Source organism: Notolepis coatsorum (genome assembly GCF_963971535.1).
Source record: "Notolepis coatsorum genome assembly, contig: SUPER_8_unloc_1, whole genome shotgun sequence".
In the NCBI taxonomy this organism is placed as follows: Eukaryota; Metazoa; Chordata; class Actinopteri; order Aulopiformes; family Paralepididae; genus Notolepis; species Notolepis coatsorum.
In genome coordinates this window covers 1,236,890-1,263,685 of record NW_028174873.1, presented here as the reverse complement: position 1 = coordinate 1,263,685, position 26,796 = coordinate 1,236,890, and the positions used below count along the sequence as shown (strand labels likewise).

Here is a 26,796-nt window from a genome sequence, read left to right as displayed (position 1 = left end):
TTTAAACATCTCATAGAGATATAAGGTGGCAGATCAGGTATTTAAACATCTCAGAGAGATATAAGGTGGTAGATCAGGTATTTAAACATCTCAGAGAGATATAAGGTGGTAGACCAGGTATATAAACATCTCATAGAGATATAAGGTGGTAGACCAGGTATTTAAACATCTCATAGAGATATAAGGTGGTAGACCAGGTATTTAAACATCTCAGAGAGATATAAGGTGGTAGACCAGGTATTTAAACATCTCAGAGAGATATAAGGTGGTAGACCAGGTATTTAAACATCTCATAGAGATATAAGGTGGTAGACCAGGTATTTAAACATCTCAGAGAGATATAAGGTGGTAGATCAGGTATTTAAACATCTCATAGAGATATAAGGTGGTAGACCAGGTATTTAAACATCTCACAGAGATATAAGGTGGTAGACCAGGTATTTAAACATCTCATAGAGATATAAGGTGGTAGACCAGGTATTTAAACATCTCATAGAGATATAAGGTGGTAGACCAGGTATTTAAACATCTCAGAGAGATATAAGGTGGTAGACCAGGTATTTAAACATCTCATAGAGATATAAGGTGGTAGACCAGGTATTTAAACATCTCATAGAGATATAAGGTGGTAGACCAGGTATTTAAACATCTCATAGAGATATAAGGTGGTAGACCAGGTATTTAAACATCTCACAGAGATATAAGGTGGTAGACCAGGTATTTAAACATCTCAGAGAGATATAAGGTGGTAGACCAGGTATTTAAACATCTTATAGAGATATAAGGTGGTAGATCAGGTATTTAAACATCTCAGAGAGATATAAGGTGGTAGATCAGGTATTTAAACATCTCATAGAGATATAAGGTGGTAGACCAGGTATTTAAACATCTCATAGAGATATAAGGTGGTAGACCAGGTGTATAAACATCTCACAGAGATATAAGGTGGTAGATCAGGTATTTAAACATATCAGAGAGATATAAGGTGGTAGATCAGGTATTTAAACATCTCATAGAGATATAAGGTGGTAGATCAGGTATTTAAACATCTCAGAGAGATATAAGGTGGTAGACCAGGTGTATAAACATCTCACAGAGATATAAGGTGGTAGACCAGGTATTTAAACATCTCATAGAGATATAAGGTGGTAGACCAGGTGTATAAACATCTCACAGAGATATAAGGTGGTAGATCAGGTATTTAAACATCTCAGAGAGATATAAGGTGGTAGACCAGGTATTTAAACATCTCAGAGAGATATAAGGTGGTAGATCAGGTATTTAAACATCTCATAGAGATATAAGGTGGTAGACCAGGTATTTAAACATCTCACAGAGATATAAGGTGGTAGACCAGGTATTTAAACATCTCAGAGAGATATAAGGTGGTAGACCAGGTATTTAAACATCTCAGAGAGATATAAGGTGGTAGACCAGGTATTTAAACATCTCACAGAGATATAAGGTGGTAGACCAGGTATATAAACATCTCATAGAGATATAAGGTGGTAGACCAGGTATTTAAACATCTCATAGAGATATAAGGTGGTAGACCAGGTATTTAAACATCTCAGAGAGATATAAGGTGGTAGACCAGGTATTTAAACATCTCACAGAGATATAAGGTGGTAGACCAGGTATTTAAACATCTCATAGAGATATAAGGTGGTAGACCAGGTATTCCAATTCCTGATCGCCATTCCAAATATCGATCGCATTTATTGATTCAACGCTGGGTACTGTAAATATTTATTCCACGCCGTTTTCCGGCTCGGCAATCACTTCGATCTCTTCGGATGGCTTGCCGGAAAAGTAAAATTAGGAAACTGGATCCCCCCCCCCACCCACCAGTGAGATATAAGGTGGTAGACCAGGTATTTAAACATCTCATAGAGATATAAGGTGGTAGACCAGGTATTTAAACATCTCAGAGAGATATAAGGTGGTAGACCAGGTATATAAACATCTCACAGAGATATAAGGTGGTAGACCAGGTATTTAAACATCTCATAGAGATATAAGGTGGTAGACCAGGTATTTAAACATCTCACAGAGATATAAGGTGGTAGACCAGGTATTTAAACATCTCAGAGAGATATAAGGTGGTAGACCAGGTATTTAAACATCTCATAGAGATATAAGGTGGCAGATCAGGTATTTAAACATCTCAGAGAGATATAAGGTGGTAGATCAGGTATTTAAACATCTCATAGAGATATAAGGTGGTAGACCAGGTATTTAAACATCTCAGAGAGATATAAGGTGGTAGACCAGGTATATAAACATCTCATAGAGATATAAGGTGGTAGACCAGGTATTTAAACATCTCATAGAGATATAAGGTGGTAGACCAGGTATTTAAACATCTCAGAGAGATATAAGGTGGTAGACCAGGTATTTAAACATCTCAGAGAGATATAAGGTGGTAGACCAGGTATTTAAACATCTCATAGAGATATAAGGTGGTAGACCAGGTATTTAAACATCTCAGAGAGATATAAGGTGGTAGATCAGGTATTTAAACATCTCATAGAGATATAAGGTGGTAGACCAGGTATTTAAACATCTCACAGATATAAGGTGGTAGACCAGGTATTTAAACATCTCATAGAGATATAAGGTGGTAGACCAGGTATTTAAACATCTCAGAGAGATATAAGGTGGTAGACCAGGTATTTAAACATCTCACAGAGATATAAGGTGGTAGACCAGGTATTTAAACATCTCATAGAGATATAAGGTGGTAGACCAGGTATTTAAACATCTCATAGAGATATAAGGTGGTAGACCAGGTATTTAAACATCTCATAGAGATATAAGGTGGTAGACCAGGTATTTAAACATCTCACAGAGATATAAGGTGGTAGACCAGGTATTTAAACATCTCAGAGATATATAAGGTGGTAGACCAGGTATTTAAACATCTCACAGAGATATAAGGTGGTAGACCAGGTGTATAAACATCTCAGAGAGATATAAGGTGGTAGACCAGGTATTTAAACATCTCAGAGAGATATAAGGTGGTAGACCAGGTATTTAAACATCTCATAGAGATATAAGGTGGTAGATCAGGTATTTAAACATCTCAGAGAGATATAAGGTGGTAGATCAGGTATTTAAACATCTCATAGAGATATAAGGTGGTAGACCAGGTATTTAAACATCTCATAGAGATATAAGGTGGTAGACCAGGTGTATAAACATCTCACAGAGATATAAGGTGGTAGATCAGGTATTTAAACATCTCAGAGAGATATAAGGTGGTAGATCAGGTATTTAAACATCTCATAGAGATATAAGGTGGTAGATCAGGTATTTAAACATCTCAGAGAGATATAAGGTGGTAGACCAGGTGTATAAACATCTCACAGAGATATAAGGTGGTAGACCAGGTATTTAAACATCTCATAGAGATATAAGGTGGTAGACCAGGTGTATAAACATCTCACAGAGATATAAGGTGGTAGACCAGGTATTTAAACATCTCACAGAGATATAAGGTGGTAGACCAGGTATTTAAACATCTCATAGAGATATAAGGTGGTAGACCAGGTATTTAAACATCTCACAGAGATATAAGGTGGTAGACCAGGTATATAAACATCTCACAGAGATATAAGGTGGTAGACCAGGTATTTAAACATCTCATAGTAGACCAGGCTACATCTTACATTTGAGTTGTCGTGCTGCGTCTTCTCCTCCTCCTCCTCCTCCTCCTCCTCCTCCTCTTCCTCTTTGGTGTTGGGGGTCTGATGGCTGTCCTCGGTCTTCCCAGAGTGGGGGTCTCTTTCGGACACCAGGGGCCCCGAGGTGAGCCTCGCGTCAGGGGGGGAGGCGCTGCGGGACGTCTGCCTGCGAAACAACTCGATGGCCAGCCGCTGGAGACACAAGCGATACACACTAGTGTCAGGACCTCTGCTGTGTGTGTGTGTGTGTGTGTGTGTGTGTGTGTGTGTGTGTGTGTGTGTGTGTGTGTGTGTGTGTGTGTGCGTGCGTGTGTTTTCTGCTGTGTGCTTATTGAGAGGAGGACTGAGAAAACACAAGATGGCTTCACTTCATGAATACTGTAAGCACACAAACTCGCAGATAACAAAACACACACACACACATAAACATGTACTGTATGCACAGAAACACACAGCCATGTGTTCATGCATTGCGGGAGCATCCCATAGACGTACTTCCCTAACCTTAAACTCATTACAACCATAACCGTTAACCCTATAACCTTTAACCGTAAATAGCTCCGGGTCAGGCCAATGTCCCCACAACGACAAATAAATAAATAAATAAAGGATTCATCACTTGTGGGGACATTTGAACAGTAGTAAAACAAGGACACACACACACACACCTCTTTGAGGTTGTTGATCTGCTGTACGTAGCTGGACTGAGCCGACTCCAGCTGGCTGATGTACCAGTACTGGTCTCTGCACTTCTGGAAGAAGGTGGGAGAACGAACCTGGTACCTGCAGCAAGACACACACACACACACCACTGTTACACATGCACACAACACTGTTACACACACTGTACACACACCACTGTTACACACACACCACTGTTACACACACACCACTGTTAATCAAATCAAATGTATTTGTAAGGCCCGACAACACACGCTAATGTCCCCATGGGGCCGGACACGTCTTCTTTAAACAAGTCAAGAAGAAACATCACAATAAGTCAAGAACAAAACAAGAACACCATAAAGTCCAACACATGCAACACTCCCCGACATGCCCCACGCGAAGGTAAGGAAAAACTCACTAAAACCTAGCAATAGGAATAATAATAATAATAATGGATTGGATTTATATAGCGCTCTTCTCTGACTCAGAGCGCTTCACAGAGTCCATTATTCGTCCATACACAGTCATACCGGTGGTGGTAAGCTACAATTGCAGCCAGAGCTGCCCTGAGGCAGACTCACGGAAGCGTGGCGAATAATCATCGCCTACGGCCCCTCCGACCACCACCAACATTCATTCACATGCATACACATTCATACGAACAAATGCACCACAGGCAATGTGGAGGAGAGAAACCTTAGAAGGGCCGTTCAAGGGGGGATCTCCCTTCTTAGATGTCGGTGATAGTTAGGGATGGAAATTCTTGGCCGAAACCGATACCGAAAATAGGAAACGGTTGGCCAAAAACCGAATGCCGAAAATTATTAATATTAATATAAATATGTTTTTTTTTTGGCTACCCGATTATGGCAAAAGACATGATTATGGCTAAACTTAACTTAAATAATATTAATAATCACTATTATGGGCCCATAAAACATTTATTCAGCACTTTTGAATGGATACATTAATTCCAGACTGACTGCTGAAAGATTGTACAATTTGAACATTTTCTCTTTGCATACAACAAAATGTGCATTAAAGTCAAGTGCATTAAGGAGGAGGTATCTCCTACCTGAGCACCAGGGTGTCTGTCTGTCTGCATGTTGAGGAGGTATCCTACCTGAGCACCAGGGTGTCTGTCTGTCTGCATGTTGAGGAGGTATCCTACCTGAGCACCAGGGTGTCTGTCTGTCTGCATGTTGAGGAGGTATCCTACCTGAGCACCAGGGTGTCTGTCTGCATGTTGAGGAGGTATCCTACCTGAGCACCAGGGTGTCTGTCTGTCTGCATGTTGAGGAGGTATCCTACCTGAGCACCAGGGTGTCTGTCTGTCTGCATGTTGAGGAGGTATCCTACCTGAGCACCAGGGTGTCTGTCTGTCTGCATGTTGAGGAGGTATCCTACCTGAGCACCAGGGTGTCTGTCTGTCTGCATGTTGAGGAGGTATCCTACCTGAGCACCAGGGTGTCTGTCTGTCTGCATGTTGAGGAGGTATCCTACCTGAGCACCAGGGTGTCTGTCTGTCTGCATGTTGAGGAGGTATCCTACCTGAGCACCAGGGTGTCTGTCTGTCTGCATGTTGAGGAGGTATCCTACCTGAGCACCAGGGTGTCTGTCTGCATGTTGAGGAGGTATCCTACCTGAGCACCAGGGTGTCTGTCTGCATGTTGAGGAGGTATCCTACCTGAGCACCAGGGTGTCTGTCTGTCTGCATGTTGAGGAGGTATCCTACCTGAGCACCAGGGTGTCTGTCTGCATGTTGAGGAGGTATCCTACCTGAGCACCAGGGTGTCCGTCTGCATGTTGAGGAGGTATCCTACCTGAGCACCAGGGTGTCTGTCTGTCTGCATGTTGAGGAGGTATCCTACCTGAGGACCAGGGTGTCTGTCTGTCTGCATGTTGAGGAGGTATCCTACCTGAGGACCAGGGTGTCTGTCTGTCTGCATGTTGAGGAGGTATCCTACCTGAGCACCAGGGTGTCTGTCTGCATGTTGAGGAGGTATCCTACCTGAGCACCAGGGTGTCTGTCTGCATGTTGAGGAGGTATCCTACCTGAGCACCAGGGTGTCTGTCTGTCTGCATGTTGAGGAGGTATCCTACCTGAGCACCAGGGTGTCTGTCTGCATGTTGAGGAGGTATCCTACCTGAGCACCAGGGTGTCCGTCTGCATGTTGAGGAGGTATCCTACCTGAGCACCAGGGTGTCTGTCTGTCTGCATGTTGAGGAGGTATCCTACCTGAGGACCAGGGTGTCTGTCTGTCTGCATGTTGAGGAGGTATCCTACCTGAGGACCAGGGTGTCTGTCTGTCTGCATGTTGAGGAGGTATCCTACCTGAGGACCAGGGTGTCTGTCTGTCTGCATGTTGAGGAGGTATCCTACCTGAGCACCAGGGTGTCTGTCTGTCTGCATGTTGAGGAGGTATCCTACCTGAGGACCAGGGTGTCTGTCTGTCTGCATGTTGAGGAGGTATCCTACCTGAGCACCAGGGTGTCTGTCTGCATGTTGAGGAGGTATCCTACCTGAGCACCAGGGTGTCTGTCTGCATGTTGAGGAGGTATCCTACCTGAGCACCAGGGTGTCTGTCTGTCTGCATGTTGAGGAGGTATCCTACCTGAGCACCAGGGTGTCCGTCTGCATGTTGAGGAGGTATCCTACCTGAGCACCAGGGTGTCTGTCTGTCTGCATGTTGAGGAGGTATCCTACCTGAGCACCAGGGTGTCTGTCTGTCTGCATGTTGAGGAGGTATCCTACCTGAGCACCAGGGTGTCTGTCTGTCTGCATGTTGAGGAGGTATCTCCTACCTGAGCACCAGGGTGTCTGTCTGTCTGCATGTTGAGGAGGTATCCTACCTGAGCACCAGGGTGTCTGTCTGTCTGCATGTTGAGGAGGTATCCTACCTGAGCACCAGGGTGTCTGTCTGTCTGCATGTTGAGGAGGTATCCTACCTGAGCACCAGGGTGTCCGTCTGCATGTTGAGGAGGTATCCTACCTGAGCACCAGGGTGTCTGTCTGCATGTTGAGGAGGTATCCTACCTGAGCACCAGGGTGTCTGTCTGTCTGCATGTTGAGGAGGTATCCTACCTGAGCACCAGGGTGTCTGTCTGCATGTTGAGGAGGTATCCTACCTGAGGACCAGGGTGTCTGTCTGTCTGCATGTTGAGGAGGTATCCTACCTGAGCACCAGGGTGTCTGTCTGTCTGCATGTTGAGGAGGTATCCTACCTGAGCACCAGGGTGTCTGTCTGTCTGCATGTTGAGGAGGTATCCTACCTGAGCACCAGGGTGTCTGTCTGTCTGCATGTTGAGGAGGTATCCTACCTGAGCACCAGGGTGTCTGTCTGCATGTTGAGGAGGTATCCTACCTGAGCACCAGGGTGTCTGTCTGTCTGCATGTTGAGGAGGTATCCTACCTGAGCACCAGGGTGTCTGTCTGTCTGCATGTTGAGGAGGTATCCTACCTGAGCACCAGGGTGTCTGTCTGCATGTTGAGGAGGTATCCTACCTGAGGACCAGGGTGTCTGTCTGCATGTTGAGGAGGTATCCTACCTGAGCACCAGGGTGTCTGTCTGTCTGCATGTTGAGGAGGTATCCTACCTGAGCACCAGGGTGTCTGTCTGTCTGCATGTTGAGGAGGTATCCTACCTGAGCACCAGGGTGTCTGTCTGTCTGCATGTTGAGGAGGTATCCTACCTGAGCACCAGGGTGTCTGTCTGCATGTTGAGGAGGTATCCTACCTGAGCACCAGGGTGTCTGTCTGTCTGCATGTTGAGGAGGTATCCTACCTGAGCACCAGGGTGTCTGTCTGTCTGCATGTTGAGGAGGTATCCTACCTGAGCACCAGGGTGTCTGTCTGCATGTTGAGGAGGTATCCTACCTGAGCACCAGGGTGTCTGTCTGTCTGCATGTTGAGGAGGTATCCTACCTGAGCACCAGGGTGTCTGTCTGTCTGCATGTTGAGGAGGTATCCTACCTGAGGACCAGGGTGTCTGTCTGTCTGCATGTTGAGGAGGTATCCTACCTGAGCACCAGGGTGTCTGTCTGTCTGCATGTTGAGGAGGTATCCTACCTGAGCACCAGGGTGTCTGTCTGTCTGCATGTTGAGGAGGTATCCTACCTGAGCACCAGGGTGTCTGTCTGTCTGCATGTTGAGGAGGTATCCTACCTGAGCACCAGGGTGTCTGTCTGTCTGCATGTTGAGGAGGTATCCTACCTGAGCACCAGGGTGTCTGTCTGTCTGCATGTTGAGGAGGTATCCTACCTGAGCACCAGGGTGTCTGTCTGCATGTTGAGGAGGTATCCTACCTGAGCACCAGGGTGTCTGTCTGTCTGCATGTTGAGGAGGTATCCTACCTGAGGACCAGGGTGTCTGTCTGCATGTTGAGGAGGTATCCTACCTGAGCACCAGGGTGTCTGTCTGTCTGCATGTTGAGGAGGTATCCTACCTGAGCACCAGGGTGTCTGTCTGTCTGCATGTTGAGGAGGTATCCTACCTGAGCACCAGGGTGTCTGTCTGTCTGCATGTTGAGGAGGTATCCTACCTGAGGACCAGGGTGTCTGTCTGTCTGCATGTTGAGGAGGTATCCTACCTGAGGACCAGGGTGTCTGTCTGTCTGCATGTTGAGGAGGTATCCTACCTGAGGACCAGGGTGTCTGTCTGCATGTTGAGGAGGTATCCTACCTGAGCACCAGGGTGTCTGTCTGTCTGCATGTTGAGGAGGTATCCTACCTGAGGACCAGGGTGTCTGTCTGTCTGCATGTTGAGGAGGTATCCTACCTGAGCACCAGGGTGTCTGTCCGTCTGCATGTTGAGGAGGTATCCTACCTGAGCACCAGGGTGTCTGTCTGTCTGCATGTTGAGGAGGTATCCTACCTGAGCACCAGGGTGTCTGTCTGTCTGCATGTTGAGGAGGTATCCTACCTGAGCACCAGGGTGTCTGTCTGTCTGCATGTTGAGGAGGTATCCTACCTGAGCACCAGGGTGTCCGTCTGCATGTTGAGGAGGTATCCTACCTGAGCACCAGGGTGTCTGTCTGCATGTTGAGGAGGTATCCTACCTGAGGACCAGGGTGTCTGTCTGTCTGCATGTTGAGGAGGTATCCTACCTGAGGACCAGGGTGTCTGTCTGCATGTTGAGGAGGTATCCTACCTGAGCACCAGGGTGTCTGTCTGTCTGCATGTTGAGGAGGTATCCTACCTGAGCACCAGGGTGTCTGTCTGTCTGCATGTTGAGGAGGTATCCTACCTGAGCACCAGGGTGTCCGTCTGCATGTTGAGGAGGTATCCTACCTGAGCACCAGGGTGTCTGTCTGTCTGCATGTTGAGGAGGTATCCTACCTGAGCACCAGGGTGTCTGTCTGTCTGCATGTTGAGGAGGTATCCTACCTGAGCACCAGGGTGTCTGTCTGCATGTTGAGGAGGTATCCTACCTGAGGACCAGGGTGTCTGTCCGTCTGCATGTTGAGGAGGTATCCTACCTGAGCACCAGGGTGTCTGTCTGCATGTTGAGGAGGTATCCTACCTGAGCACCAGGGTGTCTGTCTGCATGTTGAGGAGGTATCCTACCTGAGCACCAGGGTGTCTGTCTGCATGTTGAGGAGGTATCCTACCTGAGCACCAGGGTGTCTGTCTGTCTGCATGTTGAGGAGGTATCCTACCTGAGCACCAGGGTGTCTGTCTGTCTGCATGTTGAGGAGGTATCCTACCTGAGCACCAGGGTGTCTGTCTGTCTGCATGTTGAGGAGGTATCCTACCTGAGCACCAGGGTGTCTGTCTGTCTGCATGTTGAGGAGGTATCCTACCTGAGCACCAGGGTGTCCGTCTGCATGTTGAGGAGGTATCCTACCTGAGCACCAGGGTGTCTGTCTGTCTGCATGTTGAGGAGGTATCCTACCTGAGCACCAGGGTGTCTGTCTGTCTGCATGTTGAGGAGGTATCCTACCTGAGCACCAGGGTGTCTGTCTGTCTGCATGTTGAGGAGGTATCCTACCTGAGCACCAGGGTGTCTGTCTGTCTGCATGTTGAGGAGGTATCCTACCTGAGCACCAGGGTGTCTGTCTGTCTGCATGTTGAGGAGGTATCCTACCTGAGCACCAGGGTGTCTGTCTGCATGTTGAGGAGGTATCCTACCTGAGGACCAGGGTGTCTGTCTGTCTGCATGTTGAGGAGGTATCCTACCTGAGCACCAGGGTGTCTGTCTGTCTGCATGTTGAGGAGGTATCCTACCTGAGCACCAGGGTGTCTGTCTGTCTGCATGTTGAGGAGGTATCCTACCTGAGGACCAGGGTGTCTGTCTGTCTGCATGTTGAGGAGGTATCCTACCTGAGCACCAGGGTGTCTGTCTGTCTGCATGTTGAGGAGGTATCCTACCTGAGCACCAGGGTGTCCGTCTGCATGTTGAGGAGGTATCCTACCTGAGGACCAGGGTGTCTGTCCGTCTGCATGTTGAGGAGGTATCCTACCTGAGCACCAGGGTGTCTGTCTGCATGTTGAGGAGGTATCCTACCTGAGCACCAGGGTGTCTGTCCGTCTGCATGTTGAGGAGGTATCCTACCTGAGCACCAGGGTGTCTGTCTGTCTGCATGTTGAGGAGGTATCTCCTACCTGAGCACCAGGGTGTCTGTCTGTCTGCATGTTGAGGAGGTATCCTACCTGAGCACCAGGGTGTCTGTCTGCATGTTGAGGAGGTATCCTACCTGAGCACCAGGGTGTCTGTCTGTCTGCATGTTGAGGAGGTATCCTACCTGAGCACCAGGGTGTCTGTCTGTCTGCATGTTGAGGAGGTATCCTACCTGAGCACCAGGGTGTCCGTCTGCATGTTGAGGAGGTATCCTACCTGAGCACCAGGGTGTCTGTCTGCATGTTGAGGAGGTATCCTACCTGAGCACCAGGGTGTCTGTCTGTCTGCATGTTGAGGAGGTATCCTACCTGAGCACCAGGGTGTCTGTCTGTCTGCATGTTGAGGAGGTATCCTACCTGAGCACCAGGGTGTCTGTCTGTCTGCATGTTGAGGAGGTATCCTACCTGAGCACCAGGGTGTCTGTCTGCATGTTGAGGAGGTATCCTACCTGAGCACCAGGGTGTCTGTCTGTCTGCATGTTGAGGAGGTATCCTACCTGAGCACCAGGGTGTCTGTCTGTCTGCATGTTGAGGAGGTATCCTACCTGAGCACCAGGGTGTCTGTCTGCATGTTGAGGAGGTATCCTACCTGAGGACCAGGGTGTCTGTCTGTCTGCATGTTGAGGAGGTATCCTACCTGAGCACCAGGGTGTCTGTCTGCATGTTGAGGAGGTATCCTACCTGAGGACCAGGGTGTCTGTCCGTCTGCATGTTGAGGAGGTATCCTACCTGAGCACCAGGGTGTCTGTCTGTCTGCATGTTGAGGAGGTATCCTACCTGAGGACCAGGGTGTCTGTCTGTCTGCATGTTGAGGAGGTATCCTACCTGAGCACCAGGGTGTCTGTCTGTCTGCATGTTGAGGAGGTATCCTACCTGAGCACCAGGGTGTCTGTCTGTCTGCATGTTGAGGAGGTATCCTACCTGAGCACCAGGGTGTCTGTCTGTCTGCATGTTGAGGAGGTATCCTACCTGAGCACCAGGGTGTCTGTCTGCATGTTGAGGAGGTATCCTACCTGAGCACCAGGGTGTCTGTCTGTCTGCATGTTGAGGAGGTATCCTACCTGAGCACCAGGGTGTCTGTCTGCATGTTGAGGAGGTATCCTACCTGAGCACCAGGGTGTCTGTCTGTCTGCATGTTGAGGAGGTATCCTACCTGAGCACCAGGGTGTCTGTCTGTCTGCATGTTGAGGAGGTATCCTACCTGAGCACCAGGGTGTCTGTCTGTCTGCATGTTGAGGAGGTATCCTACCTGAGCACCAGGGTGTCTGTCTGTCTGCATGTTGAGGAGGTATCCTACCTGAGCACCAGGGTGTCTGTCTGTCTGCATGTTGAGGAGGTATCCTACCTGAGGACCAGGGTGTCTGTCTGCATGTTGAGGAGGTATCCTACCTGAGCACCAGGGTGTCTGTCTGTCTGCATGTTGAGGAGGTATCCTACCTGAGCACCAGGGTGTCTGTCTGCATGTTGAGGAGGTATCCTACCTGAGCACCAGGGTGTCTGTCTGTCTGCATGTTGAGGAGGTATCCTACCTGAGCACCAGGGTGTCTGTCTGTCTGCATGTTGAGGAGGTATCCTACCTGAGCACCAGGGTGTCTGTCTGCATGTTGAGGAGGTATCCTACCTGAGGACCAGGGTGTCTGTCTGTCTGCATGTTGAGGAGGTATCCTACCTGAGCACCAGGGTGTCTGTCTGTCTGCATGTTGAGGAGGTATCCTACCTGAGCACCAGGGTGTCCGTCTGCATGTTGAGGAGGTATCCTACCTGAGCACCAGGGTGTCCGTCTGCATGTTGAGGAGGTATCCTACCTGAGCACCAGGGTGTCTGTCTGTCTGCATGTTGAGGAGGTATCCTACCTGAGCACCAGGGTGTCTGTCTGTCTGCATGTTGAGGAGGTATCCTACCTGAGCACCAGGGTGTCCGTCTGCATGTTGAGGAGGTATCCTACCTGAGGACCAGGGTGTCTGTCTGTCTGCATGTTGAGGAGGTATCCTACCTGAGCACCAGGGTGTCTGTCTGTCTGCATGTTGAGGAGGTATCCTACCTGAGCACCAGGGTGTCCGTCTGCATGTTGAGGAGGTATCCTACCTGAGGACCAGGGTGTCTGTCTGTCTGCATGTTGAGGAGGTATCCTACCTGAGCACCAGGGTGTCCGTCTGCATGTTGAGGTATCCCTCGCTGGCCAGCAGGTCCAGGCGGAAGAAGCGGTTGTAGCCCCAGCACTCGCCGACCTCGAAGTCTGACGCAAACTCACGGATGATGTTCTTAGTCGGGTCGCTGGAGCTCTGGTGGACCATCTCCACGCGGTATTCATACCTACACACACGGAGAAACGAGACAAGATGTACCAGATGAGTAGGGCGGTCTTAAATACTTCGGAGCTTCGTTCGATGGGCATGGGATTCGAATGGGAAAATAAAAATTTGAAAAAAAACTAAAAATTCTATATATATATTTTTTTTGTGCAAAATCAACTCTGCCTCTCTTTGTTAACACATTGACTGCCAGCCATTGTACCCATACATTTTTTTTTGATATAAATTAGACTTTTCTATGTAGGACATGTTTTGTCCCGACTCTCAAGAATCAGTAATATACAAAAATAAAACGGATTCCATCACTAATAAACCATCAGCGCCAAACATAGAAGGTACGACAGACACATAATTAATTATGAATATTTGACTGAATCACATTCCTAAACCTGATCAAATTCAAAACATCAACACACAGTTAGTATTTTTCAAAGTTGTCTGGTTAACCCGCTATGTGACATTTGATCAAAGAGATGTATAAAAGGCTTTGGGATATTTGTGCGATTACAAATGTCATAAACTGTATTTCAGTGTTTTTCAGTTAAACCAGAGAGAAGAGGGTCGAGTCATACTTGGACGTTTCTGGGAGACCAGCAGACAGCTCCAGGAAGACCGAGAGGTAGTTCCCACGGACAACACCGTTCCCATCCTGAAACACATGACCATGATTCATATAACTACACCGTTCCCATCCTGAAACACATGACCATGATTCATATAACTACACCGTTCCCATCCTGAAACACATGACCATGATTCATATAACTACACCGTTCCCATCCTGAAACACATGACCATGATTCATATAACTACACCGTTCCCATCCTGAAATATATAACCATGATTAATATAACTGATACAGTAAATCCAGATTGAACTCTGCCATTGGAAAGGGGAGATTTGGCCTGATCCATAGATGTGCGACTTGGCCATAATAAGGTCATTTATAGGCCTCGTATTCTATATTCTATAATGGCAGAATTCAGTACTGTATCTACAAAACCTTCTGTTTAATCATCTTCCATCTATTAATTAGCTTCGATTTTTCAGGTCTGGTCAATTTTAGCACGGTGTTATTCACAGTCAAAGATAAATAAAAAAAAAGATAATAATAATAGAATTAATATTCTCCTTTGGTTCATTACAATTTACTCAAGCCTAGTAACAGACACAGTATTTCTGACACTGGGAATACATTCCCCGAGATCCATAGATGTCCCTAGAATCAGATACCAAGAACATGCAAATGGACCATTAAAAATAAATGTTTATTCTACGTTCTTATGGAATGAATGACATTTATAAAATATATATATATATTAGGGCTGTCCCCGACTAAGGATTTGGATGGTCGACTAGGATTGGCCAAAATTTGCCATTAGTCGCCATTAGTCGACTATTGGTAAAAATAAAAAAAAAATAAAATAAAAAGTATAATATTTATAAAAAAAAATATATATATATATATTTTTTTTGTATCATTCCATTTGGGCTGTGGGGGGTGAAGCTTAATGTCTGAAGGAGTCGACTGAAGGCTTCTTGTCCTCTGCAAAAGCATGCAATTGGTCCACTGATGGATCCATCTTGATATTTGTCTAGTGTGTTCATTAGATGGGTGAAATCCTCTTTCAGTGCCTCTGTGCCTGTTTTCATAGGCAGTTAGCCTCTGGTATGCGTAGCCATTAGCGTTAGCCACGCTTCTAGGCCTATTTTCTTTTAGAAAGAATGATAAAAAAAAATATATATATATTATTATTTTTTAATTATATTCGACCAAGAGTCAGTCGACTACGGCTCCTTTCGACCGATTAGTCGACTAATCGATTAATAGGGGTCAGCCCTAATATATATATATATATATTTTTTTTTTATCATGGATGGAGGAGCCGCACATTGACGGGGCAAAGAGGCGCATGCGGTTGGCAAGCCGCGGGTTGGCCGCCCCTGGAGTATAGAGGACCAGGCTGTGAACGTAGGAGAACGTGGCACGGTGTTTAGCACTCACTGGGTAGACCTTGAGTCTCCAGCAGAGACCAGAGATCTGCAGGGGAGGGCTGTACACCGGATCTGCCCTCTGTCTCAGGGTGCTACACAGACACACACACACACACACACACACACAGAGACATAGACACACACACACACACACACACACACACACACACACACACAGAGAAATGAAAGATGGATGACGTCAGAAACCCTGTGTGAACCAACTGTTAAGTCAGTTATTATTAGGGATGTTCGATATTGGCTTTTTTACCGATATAGTCCAACTCTTAATTTCCGATACCGATATCAACCGATATCAGCCGATATATGCAGCCCCCCCCCCCCAAAAAACTGAATAATAATAATGTAATTAACATTACATATCTCTTGTTGTGGAATTAACACAACATTATGCATACTTTTGACAATAAATAAAAATCTGAATTTGTTCTTCCTTGCTTGCCTGGGTAAATAAAGGTTAAATAAATGTAAACAAAAAATTATAATAATAATTTAAAACGATACCGATCATTTCCGATATGTACATTGTTATGCCAATATCGGTAGGCCAATAATATCGGACATCCCTAGTTATTATACATGTTGTACAATGGCAGTGAGACGTTTCTTCTGCGATGATGCTTCACAGGATAAAGGCTTCACAGGATAAAGGCTTCACAGGATAAATGCTTCACAGGATAAAGGCTTCACAGGATAAAGGCTTCACGGGATAAAGGCTTCACGGGATAAAGGCTTCACGGGATAAAGGCTTCACAGGATAAATGCTTCACAGGATAAATGCTTCACAGGATAAAGGCTTCACAGGATAAAGGCTTCACAGGATAAAGGCTTCACAGGATAAAGGCTTCACAGGATAAAGGCTTCACAGGATAAAGGCTTCACAGGATAAATGCTTCACAGGATAAAGGCTTCACAGGATAAAGGCTTCACGGGATAAATGCTTCACAGGATAAAGGCTTCACAGGATAAAGGCTTCACAGGATAAAGGCTTCACAGGATAAAGGCTTCACAGGATAAAGGCTTCACAGGATAAATGCTTCACAGGATAATTGCTTCACAGGATAAAGGCTTCACAGGATAAAGGCTTCACAGGATAAAGGCTTCACGGGATAAATGCTTCACAGGATAATTGCTTCACAGGATAAAGGCTTCACAGGATAAAGGCTTCACAGGATAAAGGCTTCACAGGATAAAGGCTTCACGGGATAAAGGCTTCACAAGCTCATTCTTACTCAGCAGACTAATGTTGGTGTTTTCATTTTATGTTCCCCGTCACAGCCTGGATAAATGCTGTGACAAGACATTATTTACCTGAAGTTAGCCAGAACAAAAGTACTGGAGTCATAGGCTGGAACCAGTTCACTGCAGACCGAGAGAGAGAGAGAGAGAGAGAGAGGGAGGGGGAGAGAGAGAGAGAGAGAGACAGAGAGACATAGAGAAGAGAGAGAGATAATAGAGAGACGGAGAGAAGAGAGAGAGAATGACACAGAGAGGATGAGTAATGGTCTATACAGGCTGTGGATATTACTCATTCTCGGGATATAAATACACTGGACAAGTAGAGCGTGCATATCCACTCTGGTGATCAGGCGCACGGTAAAACAGAAGAACAGCACACAAGAGAACAGAGCCCACACACTGTCAAACTTGCTCCAACTATATTTATTGTGTATGTTACTGTGATATGTAGCTAGCTAGCACAGCGTAGTGGTACATGTTACTGTGATATGTAGCTAGCACAGTGTAGTGGTACATGTTACTGTGATATGTAGCTAGCACAGTGTAGTGGTACATGTTACTGTGATATGTAGCTAGCTAGCACAGCGTAGTGGTACATGTTACTGTGATATGTAGCTAGCACAGTGTAGTGGTACATGTTACTGTGATATGTAGCTAGCTAGCACAGTGTAGTGGTACATGTTACTGTGATATGTAGCTAGCACAGTGTAGTGGTACATGTTACTGTGATATGTAGCTAGCACAGCGTAGTGGTACATGTTACTGTGATATGTAGCTAGCACAGCGTAGTGGTACATGTTACTGTGATATGTAGCTAGCACAGTGTAGTGGTACATGTTACTGTGATATGTAGCTAGCTAGCACAGCGTAGTGGTACATGTTACTGTGATATGTAGCTAGCTAGCACAGCGTAGTGGTACATGTTACTGTGATATGTAGCTAGCTAGCACAGCATAGTGGTACATGTTACTGTGATATGTAGCTAGCTAGCACAGTGTAGTGGTACATGTTACTGTGATATGTAGCTAGCACAGCGTAGTGGTACATGTTACTGTGATATGTAGCTAGCACAGTGTAGTGGTACATGTTACTGTGATATGTAGCTAGCACAGTGTAGTGGTACATGTTACTGTGATATGTAGCTAGCACAGTGTAGTGGTACATGTTACTGTGATATGTAGCTAGCACAGTGTAGTGGTACATGTTACTGTGATATGTAGCTAGCTAGCACAGTGTAGTGTTACATGTTACTGTGATATGTAGCTAGCACAGCGTAGTGGTACATGTTACTGTGATATGTAGCTAGCTAGCACAGTGTAGTGGTACATGTTACTGTGATATGTAGCTAGCACAGCGTAGTGGTACATGTTACTGTGATATGTAGCTAGCTAGCACAGCGTAGTGGTACATGTTACTGTGATATGTAGCTAGCACAGTGTAGTGGTACATGTTACTGTGATATGTAGCTAGCACAGTGTAGTGGTACATGTTACTGTGATATGTAGCTAGCACAGCGTAGTGGTACATGTTACTGTGATATGTAGCTAGCACAGCGTAGTGGTACATGTTACTGTGATATGTAGCTAGCACAGTGTAGTGGTACATGTTACTGTGATATGTAGCTAGCTAGCACAGCGTAGTGGTACATGTTACTGTGATATGTAGCTAGCACAGCATAGTGGTACATGTTACTGTGATATGTAGCTAGCACAGCGTAGTGGTACATGTTACTGTGATATGTAGCTAGCACAGCGTAGTGGTACATGTTACTGTGATATGTAGCTAGCTAGCACAGTGTAGTGTTACATGTTACTGTGATATGTAGCTAGCTAGCACAGCGTAGTGGTACATGTTACTGTGATATGTAGCTAGCACAGCGTAGTGGTACATGTTACTGTGATATGTAGCTAGCTAGCACAGCGTAGTGGTACATGTTACTGTGATATGTAGCTAGCACAGTGTAGTGGTACATGTTACTGTGATATGTAGCTAGCACAGCGTAGTGGTACATGTTACTGTGATATGTAGCTAGCACAGCATAGTGGTACATGTTACTGTGATATGTAGCTAGCACAGTGTAGTGGTACATGTTACTGTGATATGTAGCTAGCACAGCGTAGTGGTACATGTTACTGTGATATGTAGCTAGCACAGTGTAGTGGTACATGTTACTGTGATATGTAGCTAGCACAGCGTAGAGGTACATGTTACTGTGATATGTAGCTAGCACAGTGTAGTGGTACATGTTACTGTGATATGTAGCTAGCTAGCACAGTGTAGTGGTACATGTTACTGTGATATGTAGCTAGCACAGCGTAGTGGTACATGTTACTGTGATATGTAGCTAGCACAGCGTAGTGGTACATGTTACTGTGATATGTAGCTAGCACAGCGTAGTGGTACATGTTACTGTGATATGTAGCTAGCTAGCACAGCGTAGTGGTACATGTTACTGTGATATGTAGCTAGCTAGCACAGCGTAGTGGTACATGTTACTGTGATATGTAGCTAGCTAGCACAGCGTAGTGGTACATGTTACTGTGATATGTAGCTAGCTAGCACAGCGTAGTGGTACATGTTACTGTGATATGTAGCTAGCACAGCATAGTGGTACATGTTACTGTGATATGTAGCTAGCACAGCGTAGTGGTACATGTTACTGTGATATGTAGCTAGCACAGCGTAGTGGTACATGTTACTGTGATATGTAGCTAGCACAGCGTAGTGGTACATGTTACTGTGATATGTAGCTAGCACAGCGTAGTGGTACATGTTACTGTGATATGTAGCTAGCACAGTGTAGTGGTACATGTTACTGTGATATGTAGCTAGCACAGTGTAGTGGTACATGTTACTGTGATATGTAGCTAGCACAGTGTAGTGGTACATGTTACTGTGATATGTAGCTAGCTAGCACAGTGTAGTGGTACATGTTACTGTGATATGTAGCTAGCACAGTGTAGTGGTACATGTTACTGTGATATGTAGCTAGCACAGCGTAGTGTTACATGTTACTGTGATATGTAGCTAGCACAGCGTAGTGGTACATGTTACTGTGATATGTAGCTAGCACAGTGTAGTGGTACATGTTACTGTGATATGTAGCTAGCACAGTGTAGTGGTACATGTTACTGTGATATGTAGCTAGCACAGTGTAGTGGTACATGTTACTGTGATATGTAGCTAGCACAGTGTAGTGGTACATGTTACTGTGATATGTAGCTAGCACAGTGTAGTGGTACATGTTACTGTGATATGTAGCTAGCACAGCGTAGTGGTACATGTTACTGTGATATGTAGCTAGCACAGCGTAGTGGTACATGTTACTGTGATATGTAGCTAGCACAGCATAGTGGTACATGTTACTGTGATATGTAGCTAGCTAGCAGTGTAGTGGTACATGTTACTGTGATATGTAGCTAGCTAGCACAGTGTAGTGTTACATGTTACTGTGATATGTAGCTAGCTAGCACAGTGTAGTGGTACATGTTACTGTGATATGTAGCTAGCTAGCACAGTGTAGTGGTACATGTTACTGTGATATGTAGCTAGCTAGCACAGCGTAGTGGTACATGTTACTGTGATATGTAGCTAGCACAGTGTAGTGGTACATGTTACTGTGATATGTAGCTAGCACAGCGTAGTGGTACATGTTACTGTGATATGTAGCTAGCACAGCGTAGTGGTACATGTTACTGTGATATGTAGCTAGCACAGTGTAGTGGTACATGTTACTGTGATATGTAGCTAGCACAGCGTAGTGGTACATGTTACTGTGATATGTAGCTAGCTAGCACAGCGTAGTGGTACATGTTACTGTGATATGTAGCTAGCACAGTGTAGTGGTACATGTTACTGTGATATGTAGCTAGCACAGCATAGTGGTACATGTTACTGTGATATGTAGCTAGCACAGTGTAGTGGTACATGTTACTGTGATATGTAGCTAGCACAGCGTAGTGGTACATGTTACTGTGATATGTAGCTAGCACAGTGTAGTGGTACATGTTACTGTGATATGTAGCTAGCACAGCATAGTGGTACATGTTACTGTGATATGTAGCTAGCACAGCGTAGTGGTACATGTTACTGTGATATGTAGCTAGCACAGCATAGTGGTACATGTTACTGTGATATGTAGCTAGCACAGTGTAGTGGTACATGTTACTGTGATATGTAGCTAGCACAGCGTAGTGGTACATGTTACTGTGATATGTAGCTAGCACAGTGTAGTGGTACATGTTACTGTGATATGTAGCTAGCACAGCATAGTGGTACATGTTACTGTGATATGTAGCTAGCTAGCACAGTGTAGTGGTACATGTTACTGTGATATGTAGCTAGCTAGCACAGTGTAGTGTTACATGTTACTGTGATATGTAGCTAGCTAGCACAGTGTAGTGTTACATGTTACTGTGATATGTAGCTAGCACAGCGTAGTGGTACATGTTACTGTGATATGTAGCTAGCTAGCACAGTGTAGTGGTACATGTTACTGTGATATGTAGCTAGCTAGCACAGTGTAGTGGTACATGTTACTGTGATATGTAGCTAGCACAGCGTAGTGGTACATGTTACTGTGATATGTAGCTAGCACAGCGTAGTGGTACATGTTACTGTGATATGTAGCTAGCACAGTGTAGTGGTACATGTTACTGTGATATGTAGCTAGCACAGCATAGTGGTACATGTTACTGTGATATGTAGCTAGCTAGCACAGTGTAGTGGTACATGTTACTGTGATATGTAGCTAGCTAGCACAGCGTAGTGGTACATGTTACTGTGATATGTAGCTAGCACAGCGTAGTGGTACATGTTACTGTGATATGTAGCTAGCACAGCGTAGTGGTACATGTTACTGTGATATGTAGCTAGCTAGCACAGCGTAGTGGTACATGTTACTGTGATATGTAGCTAGCACAGCGTAGTGGTACATGTTACTGTGATATGTAGCTAGCACAGTGTAGTGGTACATGTTACTGTGATATGTAGCTAGCACAGTGTAGTGGTACATGTTACTGTGATATGTAGCTAGCTAGCACAGTGTAGTGGTACATGTTACTGTGATATGTAGCTAGCACAGTGTAGTGGTACATGTTACTGTGATATGTAGCTAGCTAGCACAGCGTAGTGTTACATGTTACTGTGATATGTAGCTAGCTAGCACAGCGTAGTGGTACATGTTACTGTGATATGTAGCTAGCACAGCGGTACATCATGTTACTGTGATATGTAGCTAGCACAGCGTAGTGGTACATGTTACTGTGATATGTAGCTAGCACAGCGTAGTGGTACATGTTACTGTGATATGTAGCTAGCACAGTGTAGTGGTACATGTTACTGTGATATGTAGCTAGCACAGCATAGTGGTACATGTTACTGTGATATGTAGCTAGCTAGCACAGCATAGTGGTACATGTTACTGTGATATGTAGCTAGCACAGCGTAGTGGTACATGTTACTGTGATATGTAGCTAGCACAGTGTAGTGGTACATGTTACTGTGATATGTAGCTAGCACAGCATAGTGGTACATGTTACTGTGATATGTAGCTAGCTAGCACAGTGTAGTGGTACATGTTACTGTGATATGTAGCTAGCTAGCACAGCATAGTGGTACATGTTACTGTGATATGTAGCTAGCACAGTGTAGTGGTACATGTTACTGTGATATGTAGCTAGCACAGCGTAGTGGTACATGTTACTGTGATATGTAGCTAGCACAGCGTAGTGGTACATGTTACTGTGATATGTAGCTAGCTAGCACAGCATAGTGGTACATGTTACTGTGATATGTAGCTAGCACAGTGTAGTGGTACATGTTACTGTGATATGTAGCTAGCACAGTGTAGTGGTACATGTTACTGTGATATGTAGCTAGCACAGTGTAGTGGTACATGTTACTGTGATATGTAGCTAGCACAGCGTAGTGGTACATGTTACTGTGATATGTAGCTAGCACAGTGTAGTGGTACATGTTACTGTGATATGTAGCTAGCTAGCACAGCGTAGTGGTACATGTTACTGTGATATGTAGCTAGCACAGTGTAGTGGTACATGTTACTGTGATATGTAGCTAGCTAGCACAGCGTAGTGGTACATGTTACTGTGATATGTAGCTAGCACAGCGTAGTGGTACATGTTACTGTGATATGTAGCTAGCACAGCGTAGTGTTACATGTTACTGTGATATGTAGCTAGCACAGCGTAGTGGTACATGTTACTGTGATATGTAGCTAGCACAGCGTAGTGGTACATGTTACTGTGATATGTAGCTAGCTAGCACAGTGTAGTGGTACATGTTACTGTGATATGTAGCTAGCACAGCGTAGTGGTACATGTTACTGTGATATGTAGCTAGCACAGTGTAGTGGTACATGTTACTGTGATATGTAGCTAGCACAGCGTAGTGGTACATGTTACTGTGATATGTAGCTAGCACAGCGTAGTGGTACATGTTACTGTGATATGTAGCTAGCACAGCGTAGTGGTACATGTTACTGTGATATGTAGCTAGCTAGCACAGCGTAGAGGTACATGTTACTGTGATATGTAGCTAGCTAGCACAGTGTAGTGGTACATGTTACTGTGATATGTAGCTAGCACAGCGTTGGTACATGTTACTGTGATATGTAGCTAGCACAGCGTAGTGGTACATGTTACTGTGATATGTAGCTAGCACAGTGTAGTGGTACATGTTACTGTGATATGTAGCTAGCTAGCACAGCGTAGTGGTACATGTTACTGTGATATGTAGCTAGCTAGCACAGCGTAGTGGTACATGTTACTGTGATATGTAGCTAGCACAGTGTAGTGGTACATGTTACTGTGATATGTAGCTAGCACAGCGTAGTGGTACATGTTACTGTGATATGTAGCTAGCACAGCGTAGTGGTACATGTTACTGTGATATGTAGCTAGCACAGCGTAGTGGTACATGTTACTGTGATATGTAGCTAGCACAGCGTAGTGGTACATGTTACTGTGATATGTAGCTAGCACAGCGTAGTGGTACATGTTACTGTGATATGTAGCTAGCACAGCGTAGTGGTACATGTTACTGTGATATGTAGCTAGCACAGTGTAGTGGTACATGTTACTGTGATATGTAGCTAGCACAGCGTAGTGGTACATGTTACTGTGATATGTAGCTAGCACAGCGTAGTGGTACATGTTACTGTGATATGTAGCTAGCTAGCACAGCGTAGTGGTACATGTTACTGTGATATGTAGCTAGCTAGCACAGCGTAGTGGTACATGTTACTGTGATATGTAGCTAGCTAGCACAGCGTAGTGGTACATGTTACTGTGATATGTAGCTAGCTAGCACAGCGTAGTGGTACATGTTACTGTGATATGTAGCTAGCTAGCACAGTGTAGTGGTACATGTTACTGTGATATGTAGCTAGCTAGCACAGTGTAGTGGTACATGTTACTGTGATATGTAGCTAGCACAGCGTAGTGGTACATGTTACTGTGATATGTAGCTAGCACAGCGTAGTGGTACATGTTACTGTGATATGTAGCTAGCACAGCGTAGTGGTACATGTTACTGTGATATGTAGCTAGCACAGTGTAGTGGTACATGTTACTGTGATATGTAGCTAGCACAGCGTAGTGGTACATGTTACTGTGATATGTAGCTAGCACAGCGTAGTGGTACATGTTACTGTGATATGTAGCTAGCACAGCGTAGTGGTACATGTTACTGTGATATGTAGCTAGCTAGCACAGCGTAGTGGTACATGTTACTGTGATATGTAGCTAGCTAGCACAGCGTAGTGGTACATGTTACTGTGATATGTAGCTAGCACAGCGTAGTGGTACATGTTACTGTGATATGTAGCTAGCACAGCGTGATATGTAGCTAGCACAGCGTAGTGGTACATGTTACTGTGATATGTAGCTAGCTAGCACAGCGTAGTGGTACATGTTACTGTGATATGTAGCTAGCACAGCGTAGTGGTACATGTTACTGTGATATGTAGCTAGCACAGTGTAGTGGTACATGTTACTGTGATATGTAGCTAGCACAGCGTAGTGGTACATGTTACTGTGATATGTAGCTAGCACAGCATAGTGGTACATGTTACTGTGATATGTAGCTAGCTAGCACAGTGTAGTGGTACATGTTACTGTGATATGTAGCTAGCTAGCACAGCGGTACATCATGTTACTGTGATATGTAGCTAGCTAGCACAGCGTAGTGGTACATGTTACTGTGATATGTAGCTAGCTAGCACAGCGGTACATCATGTTACTGTGATATGTAGCTAGCTAGCACAGCGTAGTGGTACATGTTACTGTGATATGTAGCTAGCTAGCACAGCGTAGTGGTACATGTTACTGTGATATGTAGCTAGCACAGCGTAGTGGTACATGTTACTGTGATATGTAGCTAGCACAGCGTAGTGGTACATGTTACTGTGATATGTAGCTAGCACAGTGTAGTGGTACATGTTACTGTGATATGTAGCTAGCTAGCACAGCGTAGTGGTACATGTTACTGTGATATGTAGCTAGCACAGCGTAGTGGTACATGTTACTGTGATATGTAGCTAGCACAGTGTAGTGGTACATGTTACTGTGATATGTAGCTAGCTAGCACAGCGTAGTGGTACATGTTACTGTGATATGTAGCTAGCACAGCGTAGTGGTACATGTTACTGTGATATGTAGCTAGCACAGCGTAGTGGTACATGTTACTGTGATATGTAGCTAGCACAGTGTAGTGGTACATGTTACTGTGATATGTAGCTAGCTAGCACAGCGTAGTGGTACATGTTACTGTGATATGTAGCTAGCACAGCGTAGTGGTACATGTTACTGTGATATGTAGCTAGCACAGTGTAGTGGTACATGTTACTGTGATATGTAGCTAGCTAGCACAGCGTAGTGGTACATGTTACTGTGATATGTAGCTAGCACAGCGTAGTGGTACATGTTACTGTGATATGTAGCTAGCACAGCGTAGTGGTACATGTTAAGATAATTGTTGGAACACAGATCTCTACGGGCCGTTGCTCCGCAGAGTGAAGCCCGTCACCTGGTGAAGTCCGGGGGGACAGGGGTGGTGACGAAGGACTGCATGGGTTTGCGATGAACCTGCTGGAACAGCATCTGCAGGATCTCTGGACTCTTTAAGATCAACTCACTCTTACTGCAAGACCGCAACTGTTGGACCGACAAACACAGAACACCATCGATGTTATGCTCATTTTAAAGGGGAACTATTTGACTATTTCTTTCACTATTTGGGCACTTTTACACAATTCCTGTGAGTCTATGGAACACCTCTGTAAGGTTTTTTTTCAAAAAAATGCATTGTTTTGAATTTCTAATCAAGTACTCAAAATCTACCTCAAGATCTTAAGCCGTTTTGAGGCTGGGCTCCAACCACTGTGTGGCCTGGTGCCAACTGCCACATCAACTGCCACATTATTATGCAGCTGAGAAATCTCTGACATCACAGATATGCACATTTTCAGATGACTCAGTTCAGTGAGGGTGAATATTGTGAGAGGAGAATTGGAAGAATGCGCCAATATGAGAATTAGAGACATAGATCCTATTAATATAAGTCCACATAGCTAGGAAACAATGCTAAACACTGAAAAATGCCATTTATAAGATAGTTCCCCTTTAATGTATGTCTATTTTACTGCTGTGACGCACTTTGGGATAAAATTCTTGTATGAAAGGTGCTATACAAACAATGTTTATTATTATTATCATTACAAAAAAAGTATCACAGTAGTTTGGTGGCAATTACAGGGTTTACCGTGGTACCGGCCAGTCGTTTACCATGGTACTCTGTGTTTCTCTAAGTTGACATGACTACGACATCATGCACTTGAAATAAAGATCCATGTTGAGACCAGGATGTAGAAGTGTGGCGTCGATCTTATAGCAGACACTTATTAGTCACAACGTCATTGGCACAGAAAGGTATAGAACTGAGTGGGCGACGGGGGGTACGCCATGCTAAGCATGCTAGTCATAATGGGGATCATGAAACGTGAATATATAATGTAGCATGCCTAGCCAAATGCTACTGAATGCATAAAAACATTTTCTGGAGGCTTCTGTTTGGAAGTTTAGTTCAATGCGTGGCGCTTGTTTACAATAAGGACAGCTGTTGTCTTTAAAAAGAATTAATCCAAATGAGTTCTCGCTTTTGTTTACCACAGTACATAATTCAGAATGGTATTTTGACACACATTTCACCATCAACTAATCTTGCAGCCTCCTGCGATGTAGATA

General features: G+C 45.0%; 1 protein-coding gene across 2 annotated transcripts in view; it reads right to left on the bottom strand.

Annotated features, from left to right (window-relative positions):
- The window catches only part of trim37 (tripartite motif containing 37), a 146,747-nt gene that overhangs the window by 81,888 nt on the left and 38,063 nt on the right, over positions 1–26,796 (bottom strand). For both annotated transcript variants that reach the window (XM_084338360.1, XM_084338361.1), the window contains 7 exons: positions 25,580–25,707; positions 16,607–16,657; positions 15,288–15,369; positions 13,855–13,931; positions 13,104–13,283; positions 4,355–4,469; positions 3,672–3,878 (listed from right to left, as the gene is read on the bottom strand). In XM_084338360.1, the coding sequence (XP_084194486.1) occupies positions 3,672–3,878; positions 4,355–4,469; positions 13,104–13,283; positions 13,855–13,931; positions 15,288–15,369; positions 16,607–16,657; positions 25,580–25,707 (840 nt within the window). The remainder of the gene's footprint in view (positions 1–3,671; positions 3,879–4,354; positions 4,470–13,103; positions 13,284–13,854; positions 13,932–15,287; positions 15,370–16,606; positions 16,658–25,579; positions 25,708–26,796) is intronic.